This window comes from Miniopterus schreibersii, assembly GCF_964146895.1.
Source record: "Miniopterus schreibersii genome assembly, chromosome: 12".
Taxonomy (NCBI): domain Eukaryota; kingdom Metazoa; phylum Chordata; class Mammalia; order Chiroptera; family Miniopteridae; genus Miniopterus; species Miniopterus schreibersii.
Window position 1 is genome coordinate 68731501 of NC_138112.1, and position 26172 is coordinate 68757672.

General features: G+C 56.9%; 1 protein-coding gene across 15 annotated transcripts in view; it reads right to left on the reverse strand.

The window, feature by feature from the left end:
* The window catches only part of NRXN2 (neurexin 2), a gene marked incomplete at its 5' end in the record, with an annotated part of 96779 nt that overhangs the window by 15218 nt on the left and 55389 nt on the right, over positions 1-26172 (reverse strand). For 9 of the 15 annotated variants that reach the window (XM_081153405.1, XM_081153404.1, XM_081153403.1 and 6 more), the window contains 4 exons: positions 917-1242; positions 4564-4653; positions 8880-9051; positions 13815-13996. In XM_081153405.1, coding sequence (XP_081009531.1) covers positions 917-1242; positions 4564-4653; positions 8880-9051; positions 13815-13996 — 770 coding nt within the window. Of the gene's footprint in view, positions 1-916; positions 1243-4563; positions 4654-8879; positions 9052-13814; positions 13997-21235; positions 21539-26172 lie in introns of those variants that run through there. The other 6 variants (XM_081153408.1, XM_081153406.1, XM_081153409.1 and 3 more) reach the window with 3 other exon arrangements.

The window sequence follows — 26172 nt, forward strand, 5'->3', positions numbered from 1 at the left end:
AGGGGCAGGGAAACTAAGCAAGGTCCAATGTGCCAGGTATGTGCCAACAATCTTTGGTGGCAACAACTAGGAAACTCCGCAGGGCCCCCTCATTGCCCCAGTAAGTCACACATGCTTGATGGCTTTAGCCACCAGGAAAGCACGGCCTGTCTTGCCCCAGGGAAGTCTCATTCTTCAGGGACAGTCCCTTCTGGTGCTCCTCTGGGTACAAGAGAAGATAAATTCAAATCACCTGGGCTGGCCCTGGCCCAGGGAGAGCACCTGAGCAGGTGGGGCAGGCACTGGGAGAGTACAGCACTGGGAGGGTACAGCACTGGGGGACTCTTACACCGACACCCGCTGAGGACACGGAGGCCTGCTACATGGTGGCACCTGCTCAAGGTCATAGGACTTGTGAAAGCAAGGGACTAGGCTTATATTCCTACTGCAGGGACTCTAGCAACTAGGATGAGGCTGCTCTGGGCCTCCACCATCCTCCAGAGGGGGGCTGCCACCACAGGTGAACCACTAGCCCCTCTAGTGCTGTTGCCTCAGTGCCCTGCCCAGAGCAATGCCATCCTGGTTCCATCTGTCTCCCACCTGCTGCCCACAGCACTGGGTGTGCCTTTCGTTATGGGATGGGCAGAGGGTGTCATTCCACCCTCACCCCAGTCCAGACTTCCTCCCTCTTAGGTGGGGTAGTCTTCCCTGGTCTAGCTGGGTACCAAACCGCCCCTTGACTCTGGGAATGGTCCCCTAGAAATAGTGGCCACCCCCACAGCTGGGGACACCAGGGTAAAGGACACTTCATGAAAGGAGAACTTGCCCGCCTCACCTGAACCATCACTACAAGGACAGCAGCCTCTAGGACCCCACCAGTCCCTCAGACCCTCCCCTGGAAGCCCCACCACTTGTCTGCCAGCCGGGGGACCCTCACCTGGGTGGTGCTGTCCCTCAGCGTGGGGGAGCGGCCCCGGCGTGTGGTAGTAGTGGCCATGGTGGTGGTGGTCTCCATGATGGTGGTAGCCATGTCAGCCAACAGGGTAGTGGCCGTGGTCTCCGCGCTGAGTAGCACGGACGGCCCCTCCCCCACCAGGCGCAGGTGGCCCTCAGTCCGCACATTGGGGTCGCTCTCGGCGGCCAGCGCCAGCACCTTGAGCCCATTGTAGTAGAGGCCGGACACCTGGCCCTGGAAGGGGCGGCCCTGATCCCGGCCCCCGATCTTGATGGCAGCCTGGCTGTTGAAGATGGTCAGCTGGCGGCCTGGGGGAAAGGGAATGGGCAAGGGTGACAGATAATGGAGGGACAGGCATGGGGGGAGACCAGAAAGGATGGGGGAATGGAGAAGGCCAGGGGAAGGAAGAGAAGTCAAGGTGGAAACCAGCAAGTGGGGGAGAGGGAGAAACGAGGGGGGGCAGACACCAAAGGGAAAGTCCTTGTCAGCCACAGCCCCCAGCCCAGCCAAGTGGTGACCCGAGGGGGGAGGGTCCCCGGGGCGCACATGGTCTGGGAAGGGAGCCAGCTCCCCCCTCTCCCCACCATGCTCATGCCTCTGACCTTCCCATCCCCCTCTCCTCTTCTGCTCCAGGGGCATCGCACCCCCCTTCTTTCCCACCCTCAATTTGATCCCCAGCTTCTCCCTCTGCGTCCCCAAGTGTCCCAAACCTAGTGTCCAGCCCCGAGCCATGGAGCCCTCGGAAAAGGCAGAGAGAGCACAGAGGCAGAGACAGAGGACACGGCCGCCAGCCTAGTGTCAGTGTGTCAGGGCAGAGAGGGAGGCAAGACGGAGGGGTGGACAGGACAGTGTGTGAGGAGGACGTGTGAGGGTGGGAGAAGCCACGAGGACCTCACTCTCCCCTCCCAGCCACCACCAGGCCGTCTGACCTCTGGCTAGGCTCCCCTCTCTCCTCCTTCCCTCGGGGCCCAGCCACTGCCTGGGGATCAGGCCTTGGAGAGCAGAGGCCCTCCTCCTGGCCAGGATGTGCAAGCACAGAGATGGAAAATGTTAAAGGGACCTTTCTTCGCTCGCTGACAGCCAAAAAACCAAACCGCTCCAGCTCCAATCTCACTCCTCACTCGGCGGTTACACCTCCGAATTCCCAACTGGGTGGGTTTTTGCTGTTCTGTTTGATTTTAATGGATCTGGGGGTCCGTTTAACCCTCTGAGTTTGTTGCTTTGGTTTGGTTTTTAGAAAGATATTTATTATGTTTAAGTTTAGATTTAACTTTGGTTTTGGAATTACTTATTTTGGGGAGGGAGGGAGGCAGAGGAAATGTTACGTTGCCCCCTGCTCCCCGGGACCTTCAGCTGCTGGCGCTGGGGGGTTTAAGACCTGGCTTAGCCCTTGTTAGCCTCTGGTTAGTGCCTCGTTAAAGATCTGGTTTAGAGTTAGGTGCCTGTAAGCCCTGCCCCTGAAGCCTGGGCTGAGGACAGTCCAACCTGTGAAACCCATACTCTCTTTGGAAACCCGAGCTCCCTAGGACAACCCACCCTTCTGTCTGGCCTCTGGCCACAAGTGTGTCCGCTCAGCCCCTTGCTCAGCCTCTCCTCCTCCAGCACCCTCCCACTGCCCAGCACCTCACTCAGCCCCAGAGAGCATCTCCATCTAACAAATGGGGGAGTCGGCGCCGAGAAGCTGAGCACTAGTGAGTGGCAGTTGGGACACTAGACCCAGAGAGGCCCTTGAGGGCACCGTGTCCAGAGTTTATTTCCAGGCATAAGGATCATAAGAAAAACGAAGAGGAGGAGGTTCACAGCAGGCCAAGTTTGGGAAGCAAACGTTTCACAGTTAAACAACAGGTTTCTTCTCCGGGACTTCTCAGAGCCTTTATAAAGCCAATGTCCCTGTTCATCTCCAGGAGGGAGTAACGGGTGCAGCATTTCCCAAGTTCATTTCCCAAGCCTCTCACTGCGAAGCATCTCGTGGGACTCGCGCTTCACAGGACATATTTTGGAACCAGAAAACTGATTCATTCAATAAATATTTATTGAGCACCCACCGCATGCCAGGTGCTGACAGTAACATAATCCCCCCAAGGATGCCAAGTCCTGTTCTCCAATATCGTCCTGCTCCTTCATTCATCTCATCCTCATAGCACCCTTGTAGGGGAGGCTGAGAGAGGACCACGGTCCCTGTCTTCCCTGGAGAAACGAACTGAGGCCCAGGAAGGAGAAATCTTGACCTGCTTGACCAACAAGTAAGTTCCTCCTTCCACAGTTGGGGAAATACTAGAATATTTAGCCCTTCCGAGAAGAGGAAATAGAGGCCTAAAGAGAAGGGTGACCACGCAGCTAGTTCCAATCACCTGGGTTTCCAATCACCAGCCTGAGCTCTTCCCCATCTGGACCACAAGACCTGCCTACCCTCCTCCCCTGGGCCTGTCCTGCTCTCCATGCCCCTTGGGGTCACAAGTTGTCCCAGCCTCAGCCCAGGCTGCTCCCTTGGCCTCTCTAAACCTGGGAGAGGGACGTGGGTAACGAAGAGGAAGCTACATAGGTTAGCACTGGGCCCCTGTGGCCTCACCTGCCATGAACTCCTCAAAGGGTTAAAGTTCACCCCGCTGGAGAGCGACCCAGCGTGGCTGGGGGCTGCAGGTTTTAGCGATGCCTGTTACAGTCCCTTTAACTTTTTGTCCTGCTCGGATTTATCACATCTGGTTATCAGCATGTTTAGTCCCCGCTGGCTGTGTGGGGCTGGAAGTGACATTTGGGGTTTTAGTTGGGGAAGGCCCCAGTGATATTTAGAAGTACAGTTATCAGCTGGTTAGATGGAGGTTTAACAGTTATACTTCCCCCCTAGAGTTTAGCCTTAGAGGTACAGAGCTCGCCCCCTCTCCAAAGGGAATGGGATGGCTTTGCCCTTGGCCCCAACTTCCCTTGGTGACAAGTAGCCTTCTCCCTCACACCCGGCAGCACCTCACCTCATTCAACCTCTTAGCGAGCCTGTTCTGTCTTGCAGGCACAGAAACCCCAGTGGGATAGCCCCCTCTTTCCCTCTCCCCTCGTCTATCCCCAACTCCACTACTTCTAAGGCCCCTTCTGGACCATGGTGGGTCCATTTCAGAGAGGGGCCCCATAGCCACTTTCTTGGGGGGCCTTTCCAATAGGACCTAAGGCCTCCCCACTTTCCTTTTCTCCTCAGATGACCCTGGTGAAGTCTTCCTACCCTTCTTTGGATTCTAGGATCCGCATTTCTGCTCCCCAAAGTCTTTCTGCCTTTCACTCATAGCCCTCAGCTGGCGCTTTACGAAACCTCTGAGCTGACCTCCCTCTCCACCTCCATCCCCCTCCCGGCCTGCACACCAGCCTGCTTTACCAGTGGTTCTCACAGATAATCCTAGTCCCATCCTAAGCTTAGAAAGAGACCAGAACTCTGGCAGGAAAACCCGTCCCTGCTCCAAACCACCACCTTAAACAACACAGGCCCTTGACTACAGAAAGAAAGGGGTATCCAGGCAGGACAACTGTCCCTTCACTAGGGGGTGGGCGATGGGGAAGGCATGGATGGGGAAAGAGAGAGCTCTGCACCTTTAAGATAGTGTTTTTAAAGTTAATTAATTAATTAATTAATTCTGGTTAATTACCTTTGTCGAGCAGCCACTCATCTACTACTCGACCAAGCCGGTAGGGGATTCTCTGTCTAGCAATCGCCAGGCGCTCGTTATCAAAGTTTCCTTGGAAAAGTTTAGAAAGACAGTAGGTTTCTCAGGCGGCGAAGTCCAAAGGAGTTAGAAAAGTAAACTTTTATGCATTTCTCAGGAGACTCAGAGAAGCAGCAACGTCCACCGGAAAGGGGGGGTCCACCCAAGGCTGGAGAGGAAATGCTGGGTCCCTTGTCCTCCCGCCCCCTCCCCTAGGCTCCCATCCAGAGCCAGCCCCACCCTGGGGGCAGGAGCGACCCAAAGAAAAAGACAGGGAGGAAGAAGACCATGAAAGGGGAATGAAAGGAAAGGCAGCTGGGACGTCAAAGGTCAGAGGTTAAACAGGTTTATCTGTGCTCAAGCAGCTGGACCTCTTCCTTCCCCATCCCAGAGTGGGGCAGGGGGCGGGAGGGGCATTTAGCAGGTTTAAGTTAGGGGGCAGGAGGCCTCAGCGGCCCAGCTGGTTACTGGTTTAGAGGGCAGTTTAGAAGTGGGAGGGGCAGGTTAAGCAGGGGTTTATGTGGCATTTAGGGGGGTGGCCACACACTTATTTAACAGATTTGAAAACCACTTCTCCAAGCCGGTCTTGGCTCCCTTAACCTTCCATGCTCAACTGCCAGCTTTCCCCTCATCACCCACTCCACCCCACACCCGACCCAACCACCAGCTTCCACCTTAGTCCCTGCAGTCCCACCCCGAAGGCCCCCCCCAGCCCACCACAGCTCTCACTGCAGGCGCCTCAGGTCTCTCCCCCAGTCACCTCTCCCCGTCCACCAGCACCACTACCCGTGACCTCACAGCATGGGGCCTGGTGTGGCAGCTGGATCATCACCCAGCAGCCCCACCCACCCCTCTTCACTTCTCTCCATCTCTTCTGCCATCTCATCTCTTCTTCCACCCACTTTCTCCACCTTCAGTCCTCCTCTGCCTGGTGGCACCTTGCTCTCCTCGCCCATCTCAGCTCCATTCCAAGACCCTCAGACTTCTCTCTGCTCAGGTCTCTTCACCTCTCTGCCCTGTGGACCCAGCCCAGCTCCTGACCCCTTTCACTCACAGCCTTTCTCCTTCAGGCTCTTCCTCCACCACCCCTAGCCTCCAACTTCTCAGTCCTCAGCTGGTCATCTGGATATACACCTGCTCCTCTCTCTACTCACCATGCTGCAGGCCCTGGGGACAGGGAAGGGGGATGTGTGTGTCTGTGTGTCTGTGGACAGAGGTTTGTCAGTGCACCTGGGAGTTCTGTGTGCTCCTGCCTCATCCTGGGCTGAGGGCGATCCCAGTTGGCAGCCATGGAAATGGAAATGATTTCCTTTGGGAGTCTGGCCTCTCTTCCCATTGAAACCACTTACACACTGTTCAATAGCATGCACTCTGGGTGGTGGAGGGGCTCTCCCTCTCACCTCCCACTGCACAGCCATGCTCGCCTGCCCAGCAGTACCTGGGCCTGGGTCTGCCTGTGAACACTCCTTGAATGAGCACACCATGTGTCCATGTGTGCATGGCAGTGTGCATAGTCACCCCCTAGGTGACTATGAGGCAGTGAGACACTGCCTTCCCTACATACTCAGGTCATTTGTGTTTAAGTCAAAAATGGATCATTCTTTCATTCAGTCACTCAACAAACATTTCTTGATTGCCTGCTCTGTTTCTGGGACTGGGTATTAGAGATGGGAAGATGAAGGCCTGGCCCTTGCCTAACAGGAGCCCCAGCTAAGCAGAGGAGACTGGCAGGTGACTAGCAGTGTTCTGAGTTCTGTTAGAGGCAGCACAGGGTATCCCTCCTGGGGGTGGGAGAGGGAGAAGCCAAAGACGACACTGAAGGAGGAGAAGTGGATTGGCCAGAAGGAAATCAGTCAGGGAAATGGAGGGAGGGGAAGCACACGTGAAGAGGCAGAGGGGCAGGAGGCAGAGGGGACCTACCTGTGCTGGGACACTTGTGTGTGTGTCTGTGTCTATGCCCATGTGTGTGTCCTGAGAGGAAAGGAAGCATGTACCTCTGCCTCACTGAGCACATAGCAATTCAAACAAAGGCTTGCTGAGCCTCCTCTATGCCAGGCCATGCCAGTACCTTGCTTAGAGTATCTCAGGAATTCTCTCAGAATCGCTGAGGTAGGTATTATGCCCACTTTCAGAGAGACTAGATGACTTGTCCAAGGTCACACAGCTTGTCAGTAGGAGATCCAGGATTAAAAGCCAGGTCCCTGAGCTGTGTCTCTGTGCTCCTTAAGCATCTGGGGCCCAGGCTCTCAGCTACGCACACTGCTAACCCGGCCCGCTAGTGCGGCTCAGGACACTCAGCTTTTCTGAGGATCTGCTCACGGCTCACTCTGGAGGCCACCAGGCCCTCAGGGTACTCTGCTCTGCATGAGAGGGGGCACCCCGCAGTCTGCCCTACCCCAGCCAGGGTCCTGAGCAGAAGAGGACAGGTGTGACTCCTCTGACCTCACCTCTGGCCCACAGGGCTCTACGGGGAGGGGCTCTGGGCCTGAGCCATGACTCCATGTGCTGAGGCCTTCGTGGCCTACCCAGTCCAGCCTTATCCAGCATAGGCTGATGTCTTCACTACTACAAAGACCGCTGTGATGTATGTGTGGCTGAGACAGAGAGAGAGAAGTCTGATACCCACAGGGCAATCACACCCACACAGCCTGTCAGTGTCTGAGCATGTGTGGGACTTAGCATAGGAACAATGTGTGTCTGAGTGACCTCACACATGCCCAGGGCCTTGGTGCAGGCTGGTATCCCACTGCAGACCTTTTTTTCTTGTGTCTGTCTGACCATATGAATATTTACAGTCATCCAGGTGTCTGGGGTTGGCCGGTGTGTCCATCAGCCTCTAGTGCGCCATGAGTCTCTCCACATCTGGGTACAAGCTCGCAGGACTGTGAGTTGTGAGCCTCCACTGGCCCCATGAGGCTTTTCCCGCATTTCACTGTCTTTCTGCCCATGCCCCCCTTGGTCAGCGTGGGGCAGCTGCTCTGCCTCTACCTTGACTGTCATTTCTGCCTGAGACAGGAAGTGAGGCTGAAGGTGCTCCTGCTTCTGTCTGCCCCCATGTATGTGACTGCGGTGTCGCTCAGCCCATCGTATCTCCATATCTCTGTGTTTCTGTGGCTCTCCCCTGCAGTGGTTCCATTTCCCCTCCCTCTGTATCTCCCATGCTGAGGCTCTCTTCCTGTCCTCCTGAGGCTCTGTCTGCCTCTTTTCTCACTGGCTGGGTTTGCATGACAGTGTCTCCATGTATCTTCTGCAGCACTCCAGGAGCTGCCTCCGTCTTTGTTTATGTCTCAGGGACTATTTCCATATCTCTCCATCGCTCCTCCTCGTTTCCTCTCGCTCTGAGGCTCTTTCTCTGCCTTCCTCAGTATCTTGCAGAGTCTCTGCTTCCTAATTTTTCCATATCCTCGCCCGTCTCTCTCTTGTACTGCTCAGACCTTGGTTTGTGCTCAGCCACCACAGCTGTCACACTTGAACTGGGTCTATTTGCATTCCTGTGCTCGCCCCCCAACACTGAACTCCCTGCAAGCAGGGGCTGTGTCCCATCACCTGTGTCCCCAGGGCCTAGCGCAGGACCTGACACTTAGTAGGTTATCAATGAAGGTCTGTGGAATGCACATGGCCATATTCTTCATTCTCTTCACTTGTCTCTCCCCCACCCCCCAGGACACCGGGGTTCCTTTTCTCTGGGTCTCTGGGTCTTCTCTTGCTTTATCTAGCCCTCCTAATACGGATCTTTGACTCTTTGTAAAGATCTTGATTTGTTCCTTGGTTTTCTGTCCTTAGAACAGCTCTGCCTACTTGCAAAGATATGTTTCGGTTATTTCTGGATCTTCCCTCCTTGGTTTCTGCATCTGCCTCCCTGTTTCCACCTGTCCCAATTCTGAACCCATCCTTCCTGGGCTGTGTCTCTCTACCTCTCCCCTTTCTCCTCTTTCCTTCTCCCTCATGCCCACACTGGGCCATGGCCTCGCAGCCGCCTCACTCAGCTCCGTTCTCTCCCACCCAGCTGTCATACTCCAAGGACCACTGTCTAGCCCAGGCCCTACAAAGCCCAGCCTTAAAATACCGGTGGTTTTCTTTAGCCACGCCCATCCTTGTCCCATCCCCCAAGCCACACCTTCTTGTAGCCTTGCCCCGCCCACAGCGGGATGACTCTCCGCTGAGCCCCGCCCCTGATGTAGGCAGTACTCCTACCAAAGGCCGCCCCTGCCTGCACCGCCCCTCCCACCACACCTCCTCCAGGCGCCCAGGCCGCCTACCTGCAGGGTACCGCTCGTTGACTGGCCAGCTGTCCACCTGCAAGGTGGCATTGCCACCGCTTCTAGTGAAGCGCACCACATGGTATTTGCCGTCGCTTACAATGGCGTTGGGCTCGTCGATGGTAATGTCATCGGTGCCCACATTAAAGATCACCCCTACGGTGCCCTGGTCCTAAGGACAGAGAAGTAGAGGTCAGCAACTGGGAGGGAGCAATGTCCACTCCTAGAGCTCTACCTACGACCACCACTGGCCCAGCTCCACGGCACTTCCCAGCTTTACAATACACCTCTCCCAGTCACGCCTTTACTGGGCGCTCACCTGCCCAGAGGGGGGCAGGTTGCTCCTCCCCATGTGTAGGAAAGGGAGACACTGTGGGGTCCAGAGCCTGCACCCGGAACACTTCCACTGACCGCACCTGCTTCAGCCTTTTGATTTATTCAGGATATTCCCAAATGTTTACAGGGTGCCTACTCTGTTCAAGGGCCACGGAGCCCAGACCTCACAGCAGGATGACCCTCTGCTTAGCTCTGCCCCCAATGTAGGCACACCCTGGTCATCAGACAGAATGACCAGGACCACCATGGGACCAGTGGGCACACAGAGGATGGGGCTTCCCTAAGTCACAACCAACAGAGAAGCCCAGGGAGCCTGCCTGGTGCCTGGGGAACATCTGACCTCCCCCTTCCCACCCCCCGCCAGCCTCAGGCCTCCCCCACATGACCAGCACTGAGCAGGTCCCCGGGGATCCCCCACCAGGGCCTCAGTACACCTCTCCTAGCAGCCCATCTCACCTCGCCCCATGGGGGTCAGGCGTGAGTGTGGGGGAAGCCTCTCCAGAGTCGAGGTAAGGGGTCTGAACTGCATGTTTGGGGTGGGAGGGTGGTAGGCATGGAAAGAGATCAGGGAGACAAACCATGCTGAACTTAACTAAGGAAAGGTGAGTGAGCATGGGGGTGTTGGGTACAGGACAAGGCTGGGTGCTGGGGAGGGACAGGCAGAGGACAGACAGGGACTGAGGCCTAGAGAAAGGGAGTAAAGAGTCAGTCTGAGCAACCTCTGGGACCCAGGCCCCAGACTCCAGAGAGGACCTCCAGAGGGGACCCTGCAGAGGCCACCAGGATCCAAATCAGGAAGAGTTCTGTTGATGGTGCCTGAGTGAGAAGGGTGCTTCATCAAACCCTAAAACCTGCAGGCTCTCTGAGTACCATACACACACACTCTTCATCCCCACAGCAACCTCTGAGGAAGCTCATAGCATCCTCATTTTATGGCAGAGAAAACTGAGGCTCAGGAGGGTTAAGTAGCATCCCAAAATCTCATAGCTCATAAGAAAAGAACCCCAGATTGCACCCCAGTTGGTCTGACTCCAAAGCCAATGCTCTCTTCCCCTTACCAGCTAGTCTGGGGAGACACTGACTCAAACTGCTGGGGGTGAGGAGTGATCTGCGAGGCTCCTGAGGCCAACCTACCTTTGAAAACCAAAGATACCTAAAGAGGCCAGAGGAAGGCCCATTGGCTTTAAACCCGAGTCCCTATTCCATTCCCTTGCACTTCCCAACAGCATGACTGATGAGCCTCCTACGTTCCCATGCTCCTTCTCCCACACAGGAGACACCGGCAAGGTTCACTCAGCCCCCTGGGGCACACAGTCATGGGAACCCAGATCATCACAGGACACACTTCACTCCTGGTATCTTCCTGAAAGACTGCTCCCGTCCTGCCTGGGCACAGAGAACCATTCAGCTGCCACCTCCTGCATCCAATGGAACCGAGCAGCTTGGTGGCACTGGGGGTGGGGATAGGGTGGCTCACAGATGAGGCAGGGATTGGGGTCTGGAGAGTTGGGGGGCAGGATGTGCAGCCATGGCTCATTTGGAAACCTATGCCCTATCCCTTCCCCACTTGTGGGTTGAGTTCTCCTCCTAGAGCCTCAAAAAGCCACACACACACACACACACACACACACACACACACAGAGTCATACACATGTAGCATCTCTCCTTCTCAGATGCAATAAAGCAGGGAAACTGAGGCTGGTCTTGCCTAACAGAGTACTAGCAAGCCCCACCCATCCACCACCCACAACTGACAACATCTCAGGGAGACGAGTGATCATTTGCTCCCACGCACGTGAGGGGAGCAGCCGATGCTCCTCAGTACTATTGTTAGTAATAACATCACCCAGCACAGCGTCAGCCCCTTGGACTCCTCTGAGGGTGTCTCCCCACAATGCTCAGCTGGGCAGTGAAGGCGGTCAAGGAGCAGATGCTGCCTGGAAGCCAGGGCCAGCTGGGGCAGCTGGAAGACAGGACACCTGGGTTTCCTAGGAAGCAGCCAAGCTCCAAGCCCTGCACTCTGGGGGAGAGGCAGCTCCCCAGAGCTGCTCCCGACGTGAAGTCAGTTGTCACTTCTGTTAAAGTCATTAATTCCTAATTCCCCAATTACCTCATTAGGCGGCGGTGGGGAGAACGCGGCCGCTCCTACAGCAAATAATTATGGGAGTCAAAATTAATTTGGCAAAGTGGAGCGACGCTTTATTAGAAACGTCAAATTGCTTTTCTCTTATTTTGCTGCCGCCTCCCCGCTCTCTGAGAGCCGCTAATGACGCTGTGGTGGGAGCTGATGTGTCACGGGGGGGAGGGGGCGAGCTTGGGGGCTGCTCCCAAGGGGCTGCAGCCCATCTGGTGCCCCACTCTCCCCTGAGAGCTGGCCTATCTCATGGCTCCCACATTTCCTCCAGGGCCCCCCACCCTCACCAGGATCCCCATCCGACAACCAGGCACCCTCCTCCCTGCCCTCTGCAGCACCAGGCACAGGCCTGTTCCTCCACAACCCTGCACCAGGCAAGGCCTGTGGGCAACTCCTGGGAAGGGAAAGGAGATCTCTTTGCCTTCCACCCTGCACCCTGCCCCTTTCTCCTTAGCACCAGGGGAACCCTGTGCCCTAAACCTACAGGGGCCCCAGAGACACACAGAAGTTGTCAAAGAGGCAGACACAGAATACACACAGATCAACACATCCAAGTGGATGATCACAAGTGACATTAACTGACAGAGACATTAGCTGACACTGTCCTTCCTAAGGGCTGGGCGATGTTCTAAGTGCTTAATACACATGATCTCATTCAAACCTCACAGCATCCCTCTTCCCTCCATCATGCCACTATGCAGATGAAGAAACTGAGGCTCAGAGAGGTGAGGTGACTGCATAGACAGAGCAAGGAAGTGGCAGAGTTAGGACTCGAACCCAGGCTCCAAAGCCACACATAGCTTTTCATGACAGGGGAGCGAGAACAGCAGCCCCTAGTTACAGAAAGGGACACAGAAACACAGTCTCACCTGCCACGCATGGTCAGGCAACTGTAACAACAGCAAGCACCACTCCGCCAGGAAACACAAATACAGAGTGACACACCCGATCAGAGGCCACAGGACACAGCCTGTCCCATCATGCCCTACAATCCCCCACAGCGACACTGTCACTCCTGACTCTATTCCATGCCCCCGTTGTCACAGCCACACTGTCTCTCACACACAGGCCGAGACACTGTCTCACTTGCACAGAACTCCCAGGCCTTATCCCCAGGCTACTCCTCGCTCTGCACCCCTTTCCTCCACGAGCCCTGCCCTTTCTCTCCGCGCAGCGCCCATCAGCTGTCACTTCTACTCCAGCTCCACTCTGCCCACAGGACATTTCTCCTCACACCTCCTTCCTTCGCTCCCTGGTGTTGGGGGAAGGGTGTGCAGCCATGGGTCCCTAAAAAACTGTTGTATAAGGAAGGGCCAGTAGCCATGTCCCAATCAGATGGGGCTGGGCCAGAGCCCAAATAAGCCTTCTCCCCTGGCCTCCTCGGTCCGCTCAAAGCCCAGGAACTCCACCCAGACCTTTCCAGCACACACAGCCTGGCCAGCCTCCCAGCTCAGGGGTCCTTGCCAGGGTCAGCATGTGGGAGGCAGGCAGGTAAAGGAGGGGGCTGTAAAGGGCTGTACAGATGGAAATAGAGCAGAGCCCCAAGGGTTAAAACCATGGGAGGGGGAAAGGGAGAGGCTAAAAGCAGAAATGAACTGGAGCAAGGCCAGAGCCCACAGAGAAGAGTGTGGGGCAGAACCAGAGATGGAAGAGTAGGGGAAGAAAGGGGCTGCCTGAAGACTAGGTTTAGGATGAGAACTATGAGGAGAGGAGCTGCGGATAGGGCAGGAGGCCCAGAGGGAGGAGTGGAAGAAGCAGAGGTTGAGGAAGGAAGCAGGCCCAGGGAGCAGCTGGGCAGAGAAAGGCAGAGCTGAGTGGGACCAGAGGTCAAGGTGGGGATGTGGGGCTGGGCCTAGAGGTCAGAGATGAGTGAGTACAGCCAGAGAGGCTGTAGGGGTGGCAGGGTTAGAGGAAGGGTGGCAGGGTCAGAGGGTGGCTGGGAGAGCAAAGGTCACAGAAATGGAGGTCAAGGGCAAGGCAGAGGCAGGAATTTGAAGGCAAGGGTGAAGAAGCTAGGGTGGCTGCTCTGGGGCAGGGAGGGTAAAGGAGGGTGTCAGAACAGCTTCTGGACACAGTGGGATACCCCACACAGTCTAGGAATAAGCAAGCAGCAGCCCAAGGCAGTCACTAATGTGGGGACATCTCTGAAGGATTTGGAAAGGCCTGGAATACTCAAGGGGCCCTCGACTGCATTTGGAAAGGTCAGAAGGCATCGATGGTCTCAAGGAGCAGGGAACTAGCAGCTTCAAATCAGCGGGGTGACTCTGGGAATCTCATGACTAACCAGGAAGGGAATGGGTCTCAGAAGCAGAACTACCGAGAGGAAACGCCAAGAATCAGGGAACAGAGGTCCTGAGGGCTTCGCATGAGGGAAAGATTGAGGGACGGATCCCATAGTGATGAAGGGATGGATTGGATTCAGGGTAGGAAAGTTGGGAGTCAGACGACAGGGCCTGGATGCTTACGATGTGCAGCTGCAGGTAGTCTCCGAGGCCGGAGGCGCTGTCCACTCGCACCAGCACAGCGCTCCGCTGGTGCGTGCTGAAGCCCACGGCCAGGCGGTCCATCCTCGTGCTCGGCCGGTCATTGGGGGGCCACGTGTAGGTGATGAGCGCTCCCCCCTTCCCAAAGATGTATGTGGTCCCGGCTGCAAAGAGAAGGAAAGGGAGAGGGAGATATGACATCAGGAGGGCAAGATCAGCAGGCTCACGGGGCTGTGACCAGAGCACAAGGACCCCAGGTTTAGGGTACAGAGCTTCGGCCAGGATGCCCACAGCAGCCACTTGGCCCTGCAGTCCTGGGAACAGTTGGCAGGCGGGTGCACGGGTAAGAGCCTATGCACACGCACAGACAGATGTAGCTGCCTCATCAAGAATTCTGGCTTTAATTACAGCAAAACAGAGGTAACAGAGAGTGTGACACAGAGAGAGAGCCCAGAGAGAGGCTGCAAGAGGACCAAGAGGACTGCTGGGGGCAGGTAGGGCCCAAGGGGCCTGAGCCTGACCCGCTTGACTTCTTCTAGAGCTGGCAGAGGTGACAGATCCAAGGTGTATGCCTCTGTGGGGCCAGAGCTGAGCAGGCACCAAGGCAAAAGGAGCCCCAGGTGATGGCAGGAGGAGGAACAGGAGCCATGTTCAGCTCTGACTCATAGCCCACAGTTTGGCACCCCTCCAACACCTGCCCTTCACCCATCCAGGCCCCTAGAAATCCTAGGCCCAGTTTGCCCAGGACTCCCTGCTTCCATATACAACTAGGGAGCTGCCTGGGTCCCTAAACAAGGGGGTCCTGGAGCCCTGCCTAGAAAGAAGAGATAGACATGGGGGGTGTGGGGGGATTGAGACTGGCAGCCAGAGAGACAGATGGACAGAGAGGAATAGAGAGGGGTGTAGGTGAGAGAAAGTGGGAGAGTGGGAGCCAGAGATGAAGGCTTCTTCTCCCTGCCCTCCCCCACCCCACCCTCTCTCCCTGTCTCCTCTTCTCCATCCGGCAGGGCTGCCGGGGGCGGGTGTGAGGTCCCTAACGATCTCAGCCCCAAAATAAACCCCATTAGTCTCCATGTTCCCTCCTGCGGCTGACTGGGTTCCCTGGGGGTGGGGGGTGGGGCAGACTGATGGCTGGGGGTGGGCTGGTCACCCAGTTTCCAGGAAGGGAGCCTTGTCTGGGAGGCCTAGAGGACTAGTACTCTGGGGCCTTCAGAGAAGGGAGGAGAACAATCTTGCATTCTTTAGAACATAAATGGAGCAGATGAGATTCATAAAATGCTTAATTAAATAATTAGCCACTAACAGCTCCTCTCAAAGCACTTCTTGAGGGGAGAGGGGTTCAAGGAGGATTTATCCAGAGGGGGAGAGAGGCAGGTGGGGCTGGAGGGCAAAAGCCTGGAGTAGGCAGAGAGAAAAGTGGGGCCTTGGAGGTGGGAGAGCTCTGGGTGGGATAGAAACCCTGGGGTCAGAGAGCTGGGGATCTGGGGGAGGGCCAGCCTGGCTAGAGGAGGGCCTGAGGCACTTCCAAGGAGCAGACCTGCGCTGCCAAGATGGCAGCCCAGCTGGTAACACTAAGGCCAGCCCCTCAAGTACCTCCTCAGGGACTCAGGAGCCCCACTGTAGTTCAGGCAGCATCATTCAGGGATAGGGGCCTCCAGCCCAGGAAGTTCCCAGGTCCCCCCAAAAGAGTGGACTTCTGAGAGCCTTGGAGGGAGGCACCATCTGCAGGCCCAAAGAGGAGGGAGGAGAGAAGGCTGGCTGGGCAGAGGGCGAGCAGGAGCTATTCCCCAGAGCACTTGTCACCAATGCCCTCAATCTCCCCAGGCAGGGCCAGAGAGGAGAGATGATCCCCAGAGGCAGGACCACCTCAAAGTCTAATAACTGACCTCTCGGCCACAGCATGAGGCCAGGAAAGCACTTCCCGCAGAGGAAGTCTGGCTCCGCCCCCTCCAAACCCAAGTGTCCCTACCTGGGGCCCCTCTAAGCAAGAGGGTTGATTCCTCAGGATGGGACCCCAAGACTAGGGTGGAAAGTTGTATGGGGGCAGTGTACACAGTAAGCTGCACCCCCACACAGGGTGGGCCACCTGCCTGGGAAGGGCAGGGCCTGAAGGCCAGGAGCAGGGTAGGCCTCAGCCAGTAAGCCTCTCCACTCCCAATGCAGCACTCTGGAAAATCGGCTGTTTCCATGGCAACTGTAATACCCAGGGTCCTCCCTTCTCCCTCCACTCACTCACAAACTGCATGGCCAAATTTGGGGGGTGGGGAGGGCCAGGGGAGCTACCATGCTGACCTTTCTCCACATTGCCTCCCAGCCTCCTGGACCAGAGACTGCTGCCTCTTCACCCCCTGGGCTTGAGGCCTCCCAGGTAGAGGAAGGAGGCGCTTATTGGGTTTCTTAGTCCCTCAAACCAGCAAAGGAAAGGCCGTTTACCTGGGGCCTGCTCCCAAACCTCCCAGGTCAGGGGAAAGGAGGCCTTTTCTCCTCATCCCCCCCCCCCAGGAACCCAGACTGTACATTATCCTGGGGAGCGCCCTGCCTGTGCCCAGCCAGGGCCTGAGGGCAGGCAGCCCGATGTCCCATTGGGCAGTGAGGCCCGAGGGATCGGAGGCAGCTTTGGAGCCCCAGGCCCCACGATGCAAGTCCCCAGTGACACCAGCAGGCCCCACGCCAACACACAGGCGACGGACGATGCACCCAGCTGCACACAAAGACCCAGTGTAGAGAAGCAGGCCCCCCACAGGATACGCGAAGCAGCGGGGAAACATGGCTGAAAGCGCACAAAGACAGGCCACGCAGGCGGCGAGACGGCAGAGGCTGGCACACACAGGACAGGACTGCGCACGAGTCCCGCCCCAGAGGCTGAGGGCGCACGTGCCGCCCGCCCACCGCCTGCCCAGGCCCTGCCGGGCCCTGCTCAGCCCAGCTTCCCCCGGGATTTATTACCCAGCTGTTCTCACACTGCAGCCAGTTTATTATGAGGGCGAACCTGCAAAAGCCTAAGGGCGTTTATTACACTGTGGGGGGATCGGGCAGAGAGACACTGCTTGGGCCAAGGAGGTGAAGGATGAATGGTTTATTGGGCTGGGGCAGCACTAATTACCTCTGAGAGACATTTCTCTCCCCAGCCCTGCGCTCCCACCAGGGGGTGCAGAGGGCTGAGCAGGGAGGACAATGGAGGGGGACGGGGCTCAGCCAGGTCCCTCCCAGGTTGGACCCACCTGGGCCTCAGGGGCCTCCTGTCTCTGCCTCTCACCTGGGAAGCTGCCCTTTGTCCTGGCCACCAGACTCCCAGGGGAAGGCACAAGAGATCTGGAGTCCAGGACTTCCCACCACATCTAGAACCCCTGAAAGGTTCTGGAAAGGGCTGCAGAGTAGAGAGGGGCCTAAGCCAAGACCCAAGCCAAGACCAGTGGTCCAGACCCACTGGTTTTGATCTCCCCAGGAAACCACTAGTGAACTACATTGTGCATAACATTTCAGGGGTGTGCGACACCCCTGAAGCCCAAGACAAAAGCGCTCTGGTCCACCACCCAAAGGCCCAGGGCTGGAACCTTCTGCCCACACCCAACATAGTCCCCCTCAATGCCTCCTGGACACCCAGAAATTCACTGATCCAGTAAAATACTCCAAATGATCAAGAATCTTCCACAGAGTTCCCACACACCTGCATTCTAGAAAAAAAATCAACCCACCATTAGTAATGGTTAGCTAACCCAGACCCAAACAACATAATCATCTCATGCAAACACCCCATGCGGGGATGCCCCTGTGGTTAAAACTACATGTGCAGACCCTCCATCTGTCCATCTTCCTGCAGCATCAGAAACCGTGACAAAATCTAGTACATATAGAATCATGGGGATAAAAAGTCCTACACAATCTAGAAAAGCCATGCTTTTGGGTGCCCACAGCCTGCCCCAGCTCTTGTATATGGACCTTCACAGCTCAGAGGGATCTCCACAGACCCTATCCCTGGGCTTGGCTCTCTCTCAATCCCAGAACAATATCCCTTCCATATGTAAGTCCATTCTTGGCCATAAACCATCCAGTTAGAAATCCAAGTTAACACATCCACATCCAGAATCAAAATAAATGCCATCCCCCTTTATAAGCTGGAGGGATGAATCCAGAACCCCTGGAAGCTACTGATCCAGAGCTGAGCTGGGGTTGACTCCTCCATTCCTGGCTTCAGAGGGTACCAAAAATAAAGGTTGGAGGTGAAAAGCTCCTCAAGGACTCTGAAACCAAAGTTGGGGTCAAGGGCCAGGAGAGTGTCGCCTTCTCAGGCCATTTTTAGGACCCAGTGGTAATGGCCCTCCCATGTCTAGAGCAACATCAGGTATACGAGTGTCACGGATGTGTGGGGAGTCGGTGGGGATATTATTTAACGGGTTTGGGGGATGGAAAGGTAAGTGGAGGAAAGAGTGAAGAGGAGGAGGGAAGGAAGGCAAGAAGAAAGGCAGTGAGACCCCAAGAGAAGGGAGGTAGAAAAGCAGGTGCAGGGAGACTCCCCCACCTGGGGGATGCTAAGGAGACATTGGGGCAGACAGGAAAGGTCTCCCCTGATCTAGAAAGGTCTTCCAAGCTGGCCTCTTCCTCTTGCCAAGTGTGGGGCCCCAAGAGAAGCCTCCTCTTTTGCTACCCCCGTGGCTAAGGTGAGCAGAAGTAGGGTTCATCCATGACAGGTGGCCTCCTCCCTACTCTTTTGTCCTCTGACCCTCTTCCTTCCTCTTACCTGCCTAACCCTTCACGGGCTCTTCCACTCAGTCTTCCACCACCTTCCATCACTGTCCTGGGTGCCCCCCAGCTCTCCTCTGCTTCCACATGGCACTAGGCAGCCATTGCCCTCTTGAGGCTGTTTTTCTCCTCTGCCCAGCAAGGGGGTGGCCATGTCTGAGACAATCCCAACACCAACATTCCACAGGATCCCCCCAACTCCCCAGTACTTTTTCCTCCATTTTCTCTCCCTCTCTCCCATTTCTTTACATCCCGACTCCAGGGCCCAGGCCCCCCCTTCCAATCTCCCTGGGCCAGTGCATCTCTCCTTTCCCTTCCTCTTTACCAACTCTCCTCTTCCCCCCACAATGCTCCCCTCCAATATCCCTAGCTCCTCCTTCCTGTCTCACCCCTTTGTGCCTCTCTTCATTGCCCAGAAAGACTGTGAACTATCTGGGCCCCTTTGGGAGCAACACGGGGCCTCAAGGGAACCAGAGGGAACAACGAAGAGGAGGGAGAAAGGCACAGACCAGAGAGCTTGTGGAGAGAAACAGAGTTGAGTGTGGGGTGGGCGAGTGGAAGAAGAGAAACAGATGGGAGAGTACCACACGGAGAGGACCCCAGCTGGGACAGAGGCTGGACAGACAAGGCTATACTGGGGAAGACAGAAGAAAGCAATGAGGAGGAGGGTTGGAAGGGGCCACTCCTGATAACTGGATGAAGAGAAAGTAGAGGCATAAAAAATGAGATAAAAATGAAGTAGGAGGAAAGCAAAAAAGAAGAGAAAAGAAGGGGTGGGAAGATGGGAAGCAGTGTAGGGGACAAAGGCTGGGAGCAAGACAGACAGACGGAGAGCACTAGTGGGGAGGCAAAGGTGAGTGTAGAAGTGGGAGACTGTGTTGGCCTAGAGGGGAAGTGGTGAGGATACAGGCATGGAGGGTGAGGGAGGAACAAAAATGGAATTAAAAATGAGAGATGATGGACGAATAGAAATGGGAAGTGATGAAGTACAGAAACTGGAGGCAGCAGGGTACAGGGTAAGTCCGGGTGAGAGCTGGTGAAGGTGCGGTGATGAGAGACGGTGGGAGTCAAGGTAAAAGGTGACAGGAGCACGAAGATGTCAGAGCACCAGGATGGGAGGTGACGGGGGTCCAGGGATGGGAGGTGATGAGATTTCAGGGATGGAAAATGACAGAGGTAGAGAAATGGGGAGTCACGGAGGGCTGAGATGGGGGCCAAAGATGAAAAGTGACAAAGTAGAAAGATGGGAGGTGATGAGTGGTACCATATGGAAGGTAAAAGAGGGACAGAGACAGGAGGTGAGAAGTATAGAAATGGGGGTGCTGGGGTACCCTGTGGAATGGCACAGCAAGGTCTGGGGGGGTGATGTGGTGTACAGAGAGGGGACATGGTGAGTGGAACAAAATAGGAGGTGATGGGGTCTCTGGGATAGGAGGAGACAGGACCTCCGCGATGGAGGGTGGAGGAGGGACTGAAATGGAACATGATCAAGTCTGGCGTGGAAATGAAATAAAATGTGAAGAGGGACAGACATGGGAAGTATCGGGGAGTACAGAGGACGGAAATGATGGGGGTGCGGTGATGGGGGCATGAAGAACATGGAGGACAGAGAGAGAAAGTGGCAGGTACAGGGATGGGAAGAGGTGGCATGCAGAGAGTCCTAAGGGTCTCAGACATGAACTGATGAGGGGACTGAGACAGGAGGTGATGACGGGCAGAAATGAGAAGTGACAGGGGTGAGAAATGGAAGGTGGTGGAGTCTGAGAGGAAAAGTAAAGGAGGTTTTGAGATGGAAGGTTGGAGGGGCTGAGGTGAGGTGAGAGTAGTGGAAAGTGATGGAGGGCTGACACAGGAAGTGACGGGACCAGCAAGGGAGGTGAAGGGGAGACTGGAACTGGGGGAGTCAATTCCAAGTACAGGGCTACAGAGGCGAGAGATGGAGGTCAGCAGTAGAGGGAGGGCAGGGGTGAGGGGTATAGGAAGGAGGAACCAGGGATGAAGGGACTGAGGCTGGGAGACTGTTGGGATGGGGTGCAGTGACTGTTTGGGAGGTGGTGGGGGACGGTAATGAGGAGAAGGGAAGGTTGCTGGGGGGACAGGGATGAGAGACAGATATGAAGAGGTGAAAGAGGAAGGGATGGGGCATGTCAGAGGCAGAGGTGACAGATGGGACAGAGGTGGGAGGGTGGTTACGGGGGGACAGAGATAACGGGGTACACAGATGCTCGACCAGCAATGGGAAGGCGAAGGTGAGGCAGAGGCAGAGGTAAGCAGGGGGGAGAAAAAGGGGCAGAGATGGAGGAAGTGATGAGGGAGAGAGACTGGGGAAGGGACAGCTGGACAGAGAGGGTGAAAGGACAGGCAGTGATGGGGGCACAGAAACACGAAGGTGACAACAAACGAGAAATCGGAGTGAGGAGGTGAAGGCGAGGCACAGGATGAAAGTGGTGAGGACAGAGGAGGTGATAAAGAGATGGGTGATGGAGAGGCGAGGGTGGGGCCGAGGAGCCGGGAGCCTGAGATGGGAGGGGAGGGGGCGCGGGCCGCAAAGCAGAGGGGCCGGGCCTGCGCACAGGCTGGGGTGCGGCCCGCGGGCCAGGGCCCCGCACACCAGAGGCCCGGGGCCAGCCGGCCCATCGGCCTCGGCAGAGCCCACCACTTACCGTGCCCGCCGCGGGTGAGGAAGGGCATGCGGTTGATGGCGATGGGCACGGTGCCGTGCTTGCTGTGGAAGTGGTGGACGTGGTGGGTGGTGCTGAGGCTGGAGGAGACCCGAGCCCCCTCGGCCGCCCCCAGCAGCAGCAGCAGCAGCAGCAGCGGCAGCAGAGGTGGTGGCGGTGGCGGCGGCAGGGGCCTGGCCAGGGCGGGGGGGCGGCGCGGGCACCCCCCCGGCCCGTTCCCCCCGGGGGGCATTTCGGCCCCGGGGCAGCCGCCTCACAGCCCCATGGCCGGGGGCGGGGACGCGGGGCTGCGGAGCCCCGCGAAGCCCCCCTCCGGCTCCGAGCCCCGGGAGGGGGGGTAGGGGTGAAAAGAAGGAAAACCAGAGCCCAAGCCTCAGTCCGGAGCCAACGAAATCAACTGGATCCCGCCGGGGAATCCGGGGTCTGCAGAGCGGCAACGCCAAGGTCCAGAACGCCTGGGTCCATCGCGAGAAGCTAAGGGTCCCCCCGCATCTCGACGGGGTCGGGCGGCGCAGAGGACCGTCAGAAACCCGGGGGAGCGCCCGAGGGAGGGGGCATAGTTCCGGGTGGAGAGGTAGGGAAGGCGCGGGGGCCAGGCGGGAGGGAACAGCGGGGGAAATCCTGCGGAAAAATCGAGCCGGGGAGGGGACTGGAGGAGAGAATCGGGAGCCCGACGGAGACGGGCCGGCCGCGCGGCTGCCGCCGCTGCCGCCCTACGGAGGCCCGGGGAAAGGAGGGAGCGGCCGGGGGGAGGGGGGCGGGAGAAGGGGGAAGGGAAGCAAATCCGAGTGAGGGGGGAACGGAATGAAGGGAGGGGAGAGGAGAGGAGGGGAGCGGGGCTGAGCGGAGGAAAGGCGCGAGCCTGAGAGATTCCGGCGGAGAGATGGAGGCAGCGGAGTGTTGCTGCAGAGGCAGAGAGGCTGGAAGGGAGAGGGAGGAGGGCGACGAGGAGGGAGGAAAGGAGGGAGTGGGGAGGGGAGGGGAGCGCGGGAGGAGGGGGCAGGGCGAGGGACCAGAGCGGCTCCCGGTCTGCGGGCGGCGCTGGGCAGCTCCGGCGCGCAGCACCTGGCTAGCCCGCTCCGCGCTCGCCTCTCCTCGGCGCGCGCCCCGCCCCTCCCCCGCGTCCAGGAGCGCGCTCCCCTCCCGCCCCCTCGGAAGAAGGGGCCCTGCTGAATAATTGAACAGGACTGAGGCTAGCAAGAGAGGCGGCTCTCTTCCTCCTCCTCCCCTCCCTCCGCACCTGGACGAACCCCAATAGTGCTCGCTGGCCCAGCGCGCAGAGATATGGCCACCCACACCTCTGCAAGCACCCTTCGGAACACACGTGTACGCTAGGATGTGGACGGGCTTGGGGTTGGAGACATCCATGTGCATGCACACATAGGCTCAGACACATACATGCATGCATGTGCTCATGAGGCTGACACATGAACTCACACTCAGCCAAGCATGTACACATGCTCACTGAGGCATACCTACACACACATACATGTTTGGTCACAGGCAACGAGTAGCCAAGTACACACAGACACCTGTCTCCAGCTCTCCAAAAACAGGGTCACCCATATGCATACAAACAATGCACCCAGAGCCTCAAAGGTACTGAAGAGTAAGACACATCACACACACAGTCTCCTCCCCACCTCCCCAAAAGGGTGCCCCCAATCTCCTCACACTCCTGGACTCCTCCAATCCTTCCTCTTCACTCCCCCTGCACCTCCCCCAGCCTCAACCTTTCCTCCCCTGGATTTCCAGACACCTGTCCACTGAGTGTCCCACTTGGGACCAAACCCTTCCTGGGCCATTTATGTCCAGTTGAGGAAGTCACTTCTCCCTCTAGGTGCCCCCCCCCACTAGGATCTGCCCCCCAGACTTTTGGGGATCTCTGGGAAGCACTTGTCATAGCCCAAGAGGTAAGTGCAGGCAGGCTCCCTTCCTTTCATTTGGCCATCTCTGTACCCATATCAACCTGGGTTCTGCCCAGAGGATGCTCTGCTAGGACTGGGGGTGGGTGTAGAAAAGTGGGGAGAGGAAAGGTGATGAAGACAGAACTTAGAAGGAATCAAAGAAATAATGCAGTAGAGTGAAAAGTGGTGAAGAAGGGGCAAAAGGAAAGGGGGTGATGGGAGAAAGGGGAAGGAAAGTCAGGGTGGCGGGGGGAGGGGGGGTGGGGGCAGTTGGCTCCCGCTTATTGATTCTGAATTCCAAAAACTATCACCAGTAGTCAGTCCCATGCTTGCTGCACCCAGCTCCTGAGTGCTGTCAGGACCTAGGACAGCTTCCCATAGCTCCTGCCCATCCCCACCCTTTTTAGATGCCAGGCACCTTTTGACCCTGGCCCTTCAGAAGTGAAGAAAGGGACACCAGGGAGGAGGGTCTTCGGTGGTGTGTGGCCCCAGGAGGGAGAGACTGCATGCAGGCTGGGGAACAGGGATGCCCCCCCCCCAAGCCTTGTCCTCCTGCCCTCTCCGTCCCGTTCTTGTGTCCCTGGCTATGAAATATAGACTGACACAGCTCTGAGCAGGCAGAAAATTTATGGTCCCAGAGGGAAGGAGGGAGGAGCCGGTAGTGAGAGGAGAGGAAGGGAAACCGCCTAGAGGCCAATCAATATCAGCGAGTGGGAAGTGAAGAGAGTTGGAGGGGGTGATGCTGGGGAGTAAGAGGGGAGACAGAGGGTACAAAAGAAGGGAGACACAGAGGTGTGCAAGAGATCAATAGAGGCTGCAGAGATGAACAGAGCAAATGGAAGGATGAGAAAGGGGGGCAGAGCTGGTGAAGAACTGATTGCCTGAGGGAGGCCCAGACAGGCTCTGAAAGACAGAGCAGCAAGCAGGCCCAAGCGGAGCATGGTGGTCCTGAACCTCAGGCCTGGGGCTTCAACTGCACATCCGGAAGTGTCCCTCCTTTTAGCTTCCTTCCTCATTTCATATTCTCTTTTTCACTCTCTCTCCACTTTCCCCTTTCTCATCAAAGAGATGGGTTCCCTCCCCTTGATTTCTCTACCTTCCCAGAGCAGACTCTTGAGCCTTAAAGGGACACAGAGATCCCACGCCCACCCAATTTAATCCCTATGTCACAGATGGAGAAACTGGGGTCATAAGTGGACAGATGCTATTATGCAGGTTGGACCTTTCATCCCAGTCTCACCCCTACCCACCCCAGACAGCTCCACACCCAGACCCTCAGCCTCAGAGGACAGGGTCCAGGCTCTCCACCCTTGCCATACCCACCCACCTCCCTCTCTTCGGATGAAGAGGCCTTTGGTGCCCAGTGGTGCCCCCAGGACCTTCACACTTGGGGGAGGGACAACTGAACGGGCCTCAGCCAGTTTCCTGCGTGGCTTGCACTTCAGTTGGGCCCCAGGAAGGCCAGCCCCAGAGAGATGCATGAACAGGAAACAGTGCCAAGCATGGAGATCAGGAGGAGGAGCAGCCCCAAGGAAGAGGGGCTGTGGCTTGGAAAGGCCTGGCAGAGTCCCCGACTCCTGGATTCCTGCCCCGTCCTTCAGGGCGGAGGTCTCAGAGGTACCCCAGGGCAGGTGTTTGGAAGCTCCCAGATCACACCCACCTTGTCTTTATTGCCACGCTCTGCCGCCACACTGCAGATCAGTGCTCCTGTATGGTGACACTTTCCCCAGCCCCAACTCTCCCTGCCGGCCCCCTGCCCAGAACCAGGAGAAGTCCCAACCTCTCTCCCCACCTCTGCTGAAAGATTGTGACTCCCTAAACCCCCATCCATCTCTATGCCCCTTCCAGAAGGTTCCACCCATGGGAGTTGAGTAGTGACAATGGGCAGCAGTGCTTCTTCATCTTGATCCCCTCACCCCCAGCAAGCAAGGCCCACCATCGGCACCCCCAGTACCCAGGACTAAGTGAGCTGCAGTGAGTATCAGAGTCAGGAGCGCCGAGGTCCTAGCTGGGCCCCACCACCCGCACCCTGACTTAGGGCAAGAAACTGCCCACTGAGGTCTCGATTTCCTCATCAGTTAAATAGGATGATTCATCTATATCCCACTGCCCCTCTTGTAGGAATGAGTTATAAGGGCTTTGCAAGCTCCAAAACACTACACAATCAGTGGAGATTGTTACTATCAGCAGCAAAGTTACCATGTCTTCAGATCTGTGCACAGCTGAATGCGCTGGAGAGGAAGGGCCAGCCCAGCCCCATCTAGCCAGGGCTGCAGTGCCCCCAAGCTAGCCATTGTCTGAGGGCTTCGGAAAGTACATACAACGGCAGGTCAGACAAGGAAAATCCTAGGGGACAAGGCAGGGATGTGAGGTACCTAAGGGCAGGCCCTGCCTGACAGCACCAGGGAAGTGCCAAGGGAGATGGGCTGGACAGTTTTCCAAGGGAGAGGGAGAGCCTTGACCCACTGAGCCCATTCTGGAACCGGTCCCTCCCATAGGAAACAGGATCTGCCCTAGTGTCCAAGGCTCTAAGGTGGGGCACTAACCCCAGGTCTTGGCCCAGACCTACTATTCAGTTCCTCCAGAAACCCACTCACCCCTCCAGGCCTCGCTTTTCATGTTCTGAAAATGGAGAAGCCCTGTCCTCTCGTGTGTGTGTGTGTGTGTGTGTGTGTGTGTGTGTGTGTGTGTGTGTCTTTTTTCCCTAGGCAGCTGAGTGGTCACATCCCTTGTCTCAGCAGGGCCACCCCAGGAATGACCATTGAACTGATGCCTGAGGGAGCAGCACTTTCCCCAGCCACTGCCCCAGCCTGATCTCAGAGGGAAACTCCAAACCTCCCTCAAGTGGGAGGCTGCCTCTCCCACTTCCTGCCCCAGCTGTCTCCCTCTGCCACACTCGCTGGCCAGCAACCACTAGGGACTGGAAACCGCTACTGAAGCTGCCCTGGGGAGGGGAGGGGGTCAAACAATATGCAAGTTGGCAAACAGATACCCAACCAGGGGGTAGAAGGG